At 40.7% G+C, this 6,665-nt stretch overlaps 1 protein-coding gene across 1 annotated transcript; it reads left to right on the forward strand.

Moving 5' to 3' along the window:
• Positions 1–3,629: 3,629 nt before the first annotated feature.
• LOC113469123 (unconventional myosin-XVIIIa-like) lies at positions 3,630–6,510 on the forward strand. The gene is made up of 4 exons (XM_026826586.1): positions 3,630–3,800; positions 4,431–4,593; positions 4,948–5,417; positions 6,400–6,510. The coding sequence occupies exons 1-4, from the start codon at positions 3,630–3,632 to the stop codon at positions 6,508–6,510; spliced, it is 915 nt and encodes a 304-aa protein (XP_026682387.1).
• The last annotated feature ends 155 nt before the right edge of the window (positions 6,511–6,665 follow it).

Here is a 6,665-nt window from a genome sequence, read left to right on the forward strand (position 1 = left end):
TAGTTGTAATATCTGGTCTATTATATCTGTGGCTATGTGTTGTGTATCAACCTAGGGCTACATCTGTTCTAACCCATAAGAGCCGAGCTTGTGTTTCCTTCTTCGTTGGATCTTGCTGAAATTTAACCGCTTCTAACTCCGGACCGGTACTGAATAAATATGTCAAATACCTAATATTGAAAATGGTAGGAAATTTTGTTTTCTAACTAATAGACAAATCCCCGATGCACTCTGACGAGGAGTTACTGAGATGTTAGCGAAAAAGAGAAAAGGGTTTGGTCTCGGCTCTCATGGGCTAATCAGCTAATGTACCTACTTCAACCTATTAGGGCTATCTATCTGTTCCAAATACCTATGTGTACCTACATACTACATAGGTACACTGTTTCTATGTACTTACTTCGGGCTATAGCTGTTCTATGTATTTTCTGTGTGTACCTACTTAGAGTAGGTACTTGCACTGTTTCTATGTACTTACTTGAGGCTATGCTTGTTCTATGTATTTTCTGTGTGTGTACTTCTGCTATCAGGTCTTTTACATCACTAATGTTTGTCCATTAAGGTGTTGCTTTTCTTATCGGTGATCTATCACTTGTTTGATCTAGTCTGAGTGAGTTTATGTTTGAATGGATGTTTAATTTGGGCCTTTGAGTTGTTATGTATGTGGTTAAGTGTGCTTAAGTTTGTGGTTAAGTGTGCTTATGTTTTTGGTTAAGTGTGCCTAATTGCCTATGATTGAATGGATTTGGTCTTAGAGTGCTTAAGTTTAAATGGCTTATCTCTCTAGTGTTATGCCTTCTTCCTCCTTGATTCAAGGCGGTTGCAAAATCTTTTGCCTTTTTTTCAAATCTTCTTTGGACACTTTTCCTTATTAATTTCTCGTTTCCCTTGGTCGAATTGTTCTGGCAGGTCCTTTATTCAATTATTTTCAAGGTTTTTCCTTATACCTATTCTTTTTTCCTTCATTTATTTGGTTTTCTAACTTTTCATTTTTCATTGATAAAATTCTTCGTGATTATTGTGGCAAAGTTCTTTTCCTTGTTCAATTTTATCTTTTTAATTTTTATGAATAGTTCTCGTAGGGTTTTCCTAATTTATTCTATTTTTTCCTTTTCTTTTATCTTTTTCATTTTCGCATTGATGAAAATCTCCTCTAATTATTGTTTCCCCTTGGTCAAATGGTTCTGGCACGTCTAGCATCAAGCTCACCTTGCTCGCTACATAGGTAAGTAACTGATGCTAATCTCTGGCTAGATTGTCAGCCAGTGTAGATTAGTGTAGACTGCAGACCTCTCTGTACAAACACCTCTCTGGTTTTATTATTTATGGTGTAGACCTCTAAACGTACACATTACGGACATGCCACTTGGAAAGATACGGGGTGACACGGGGAAAAGAGGTGGATTAAAAATTAAAAATCTCTTGGAATGACTGGCTTTCTCCTATCCTGTCTTCTTCTCTCTTCGCTTTAGGGACGACTAGTGGTCGTCCTTTGTACGGGATCAAGCATAACGCAGCGCCGCTATTTTGAATCAGGATGGAATGTGACAAATTTAAGTAGCCTATGTGTCCTATACAAGGTCCTTACTTCCCAAACCCCTCCCTACCTCTACGACCTCTACCAATTCCGTCCAACTATAAGTTCCCGAGAAACCCGTTCCCATGACCTTCTCCTCCACAAACCTCCCCACAACACTGTATCCTTTGCCAAATCCTTCTTCATTTCCTCAATAGACCTCTGGAACAACGTCCCGCTCCCCATCCTCAGCTCCCGCTCGTTCCTATCTTTCAAACTCTCCCTTTCCGAGGCTGTCAGCAACGGCCTGTTTGCTAACTAATCCCTGGTCGAATTGTTCTGGCAGGTCCTTTATTCAATTATTTTCAAGGTTTTTCCTTATACCTATTCTTTTTTCCTTCATTTATTTGGTTTTCTAACTTTTCATTTTTCATTGATAAAATTCTTCGTGATTATTGTGGCAAAGTTCTTTTCCTTGTTTAATTTTATCTTTTTTAATTTTTATGAATAGTTCCCTTAGGGTTTTCCTAATTTATTCTCTTTTTTCCTTTTCTTTTATCTTTTTCATTTTCGCATTGATGAAAATCTCCTCTAATTATTGTTTCCCCTTGGTCAAATGGTTCTGGCACGTCTAGCATCAAGCTCACCTTGCTCGCTACATAGGTAAGTAACTGATGCTAATCTCTGCCTAGATTGTCAGCCAGTGTAGATTAGTGTAGACTGCAGACCTCTCTGTACAAACACCTCTCCGGGTTCATTATTTATGGTGTAGACCTCTAAACGTACACATTACGGACATGCCACGACGAAAGATACGGGGTGGCAGGGGGAAAAAAGGAAAAAAAGGTGGATTAAAAATGAAAAATTTCTTGGAATGACTGGCTTTCTCCTATCCTGTCTTAATTTTACCCATCCATTTTCTCGAATGACTGGCTTTCTCCTATCCTGTCTTAATTTTACCCATCCATTTGCTCGAATGACTGGCTTTCTCCTATCCTGTCTTAATTTTACCCATCCATTTGCTCGAATGACTGGCTTTCTCCTATCCTGTCTTAATTTTACCCATCCATTTGCTCGACCTCAACAACCACAAAAAAAAGGAAAAAAAATCATCAAAATCGAGGAACTTGACTTCTAGGCCATCCTGTAGCAGACCTACATATTAGCATGTACCACATACGTAACGCTTACGTTGTAAATAATAGACAATTTAATAAGATAGGGAAAACAAGTGAAGGCTTATCAAGACAATTCAAAGAGCGATTTGAACATACAGGAACGAATATAAATGAACTTGGAAATAAAAAGACAATATAATTGGGACAGTAATTTGCTAAATGGAGGTAATTTTAGCCTTTCAGAAGTGGATATCTTTATTGCAGAATGCCAAAAGTGTCAGATTTGACCTAGAAATCCGTGTAGTTATGAATATGATGTATGAAGACTATGAAGAGTTTAGACACAGAACAAAGACCAAACGTAATACCGCATAATATGTACAATATACCTTAGGAGAAAAAACATTATACCGCGGAATCGATTTCGGATTACTTACTTCAAGACACATTCTTCAACATCCATGTCTATCTGGGATGAAATTACTAAAAATTTACACGGAATTGCCGCCAAAAATTACAAGGATTTAGGAAATTGCATGGGCCTGTAGAAGACTACAGCACAGAAGCCGCATCCTAGGCTTTTGGAATCTGCAGAAATTCTTCAAATCAGAGTAATTCTTTACAAATTAGAAAGACAATTTTCAAGATTGATATATCGAAATCACCCGTAAAACTTTGAACTTTTTTCCTTAAATCAAGATTCTTTGATCTTACCAACTTGAATACCACAAATAATGCAGGATTTGGATCTTTTTCAATGGAATACGTCACGACACTCATGACATACTTCTGCCATGTGAAACCCGACGTTAAACCACATGTTAACCATCGTTAAACCACATGTTAATTAATGGTAAACCTTCCAGATCACGTTGAAACGAGGAAAAACTAAAGTGAAGCCAATTAGGAGATACGCGTAAACAATCACTGATCGATTGAAAATCCAAATTTCCTATGTAACACGAACAGATAAACCGCCATTAGTGAAACGCGTCATGAAACGCGAACTGCGTCTGGCGCAATCAGAACAGGACTGCGTCGAGCTGAGTCTGATTGCGATGAGTCAGGAGCTGAAAGCGCAACAGGAGCGGAGTGACAGTCAGACAGGTCTGATGGCGTCCAAGATTCAGGACCTGACGTTGAAATTGTCCCTGGCCGAGAAACAGGTGAGTTTTTGAGGTTTCATGGATGACATGAAGGAATGGACCAACATACTAACATACAATCAAGAGGCTGGCGCAAGATAGAGCAAAGTGGAGAGACATCATTGAAGAAATATAGAGCAAGACGCAACCTATAAATAAATAGGTTTGATGGAAGGATTTGTAACTGCTTAGGTTTTATCGTCCCGAAATCGAAGAGAGAAAGAAGACAGGATAGGAGAAAGCCAGCCGTTCCGAGATCTAACATTGTCCGTTGAGTATAAAATCCGCCCCGGGCGGGAATGGAACCCGCTACCTAACGCTTACAAGGCAGACGCGCTGCCAACCAAGCTAACCTAGGCTTGGAAATAGGTGAGACTTCAAGAGCACGGCGGTTAGCCCTTGTAATTGAAACTCCTCCTTTATTTTGCAAATGGCGTGATTCCCCGTTTGTCCACCAGGTGCGTGCGTTTCGTCACAAGATGTCCAAGTTGGAGACGCGGGACAAGCGTCATCGCTCCCTGTCCCTCAAGACAGACGGGAAGGAATCCCTCTCCTTGTGTAAGGAACTGGAAGAGAAGCTATATCTTAGCTCTTGTGATTGAAACTCCTCCTTCATTTTGCAAATGGCGTAATTCCCCGTTTGTCCACCAGGTGCGTGCGTTTCGTCACAAGATGTCCAAGTTGGAGACTCGGGACAAGCGTCATCGCTCCCTGTCCCTCAAGACAGACGGGAAGGAATCCCTCTCCTTGTGTAAGGAACTGGAAGAGAAGCTATATCAGCTGGAGGTGAAACTGGGGGCTCTGGAGAGAGGAGGTGAGTGGATAATGCTTATTTATACCGCTCATATAGGACTGAAGGGTCCCTTCACTCCAGCAGTAGGCTAATACCATTATTGTGGTCAAATTCTCAAATTATATTGATAAAATTCCATACCTCGGCTGGGATTGAACCTTGAAACCTAAGAGGACTTGAACCCATAGAGACCCCTCTTAACCGAGAAAATCATCAAAATCAAAACAAAGAACACGCGCCTTTTGGTAGATAAGAATGTCAATAAAACTTATTAATGGTCCCCTCTCTTGAAATCTTGAAAATGAGAGAACTATTTTTGACCTGGGTTAAGAAGCTATTTGTCTTTTATTCACATTGTCTTCTCATTATTTTCAGACAAATCTTCCGCGGTCGAGCGGCCCAGCAGCGGTGGCGCCAAAGTGCCGCCACGCATCCGCCGCAAATCCCTCGACAGTGTGAACGAATCGCTGACCGCCGATCCGATGAAGATTCTCTTCCGGGTGACCGACCTCGAGAAGCGAATCGGCAAGGCGTCCGGCGCCTTCTCTTCCCTTAGCCAAATCGACGAGAACGAGAAATCCACCGGCGGAAAAGCCCGATCTCCGGCCGAGAAATCCCGACCGAGCTTCGACACGCCTTCTATCGTGCGAGACGAGGTCGATGCTTCTCCGTCGGGCGCCCTCGACTTACTGAGCTCCGAAACGGGCCTGCCCGAACACCGAGGGAGCGTCGGGTCTCCTCGACTGTTTCCGCCGAAGCCGAAGTTCATTTGCTCGAGCGCCGAGCCCGAGCGAAGTCAGGACGAAGAGCAGCATACGAGTTTGTTGCATAGCATCGAATACGAGGTAAGAATTCTCGCATACTCTTTGCCTCGATTGCTCAGATTCTCAGTGGTTGCTTGGTAATAGGAAGTCTCGGGTTCAAACCCCAGTCCTGAGCGTGGAATTTTACTCTCATTTATTAAATGATTTTCAATTATTAAATTAATTTTGAATTTCACAATTTTACTTAACATATTTTCAAGGCTCATTTTCGTTTCTTAAAGTCGACAACAGTAATCTTTTTTGAGCAGTATACTTAAATGACCATTATCTAGTGCGGATTCAAATCTAAACTCCAGCCTGTATTGCCTCATTTATTAAATGATTTTCAATTATTAAATTAATTTTGAATTTCACAATTTTACTTAACTTATTTTCAAGGCTCATTTTCGTTTCTCAAAGTCGACAACAGTAATCTTTTTTGAGCAGTATACTTAAATGACCATTATCTAGTGCGGATTCAAATCTAAACTCCAGCCTGTATTGCTGACCCAAGTGTCAAGTGTGTGAAGTTGACAACAAAACCATTCTATTTCCCTCCAGGTTCTTCAAATTGAAAACCTAGTGCGTGAACATAGCCATAGTTTGAGTGACAACTCCAGCGTTCGAAGAGTAAACACCTCTCTCGCGCCTTTTTGGTCTGATGATGGAAATCTGAGCATTTTTGAAAGCTCACCAAATTTTCTTTGTTGAAAGTCGAATCTCGATTGTTTCTCAATTTTTTCAATAAATATTTATAATCTAAATAATCTGTGTTAAATCTGCTTGTATTAAATGTGTCTCTTTTTCTATTCAATATATTTAAAATTTAAAAATCTGCGTTAAATCTGCTTGCATTAAATGTGTCTCTTTCTCTGTTCAGGTGGAAGAATTGAGCAAGAAATTGCACCGCTGTGAAGAGCTACTCAAGCAGAGATCGGAGGAAGTTTCAAGTTTGAATGATAGCCCCTGGATTGCTGATCCAAGTGTGTGAAGTTGACAACTAAACCATTCTATTTCCCTCCAGGTTCTTCAAATTGAAAATCTAGTGCGTGAACACAGCCATAGTTTGAGTGAACTGGATCTTGCTGACTCAAGTTTGAATGATAGCGCCTGGATTGCTGATCCAAGTGTGTGAAGTTAACAACTAAACCATTTTATTTCCCTTCAGGTCTAGTTAGGAATGATTGAGAGGCTGACGAACAATGCCGACCCCGTCTGTACACGGGAAAAGGTGAAGAAGAAGTGGAGAGGAGAGCTTTTTGCTCTCAGTTCTATGCGGTTTGAAGTCGT

Source organism: Diaphorina citri, unplaced genomic scaffold, assembly GCF_000475195.1.
Source record: "Diaphorina citri unplaced genomic scaffold, Diaci psyllid genome assembly version 1.1 scaffold963, whole genome shotgun sequence".
Taxonomy (NCBI): Eukaryota; Metazoa; Arthropoda; class Insecta; order Hemiptera; family Psyllidae; genus Diaphorina; species Diaphorina citri.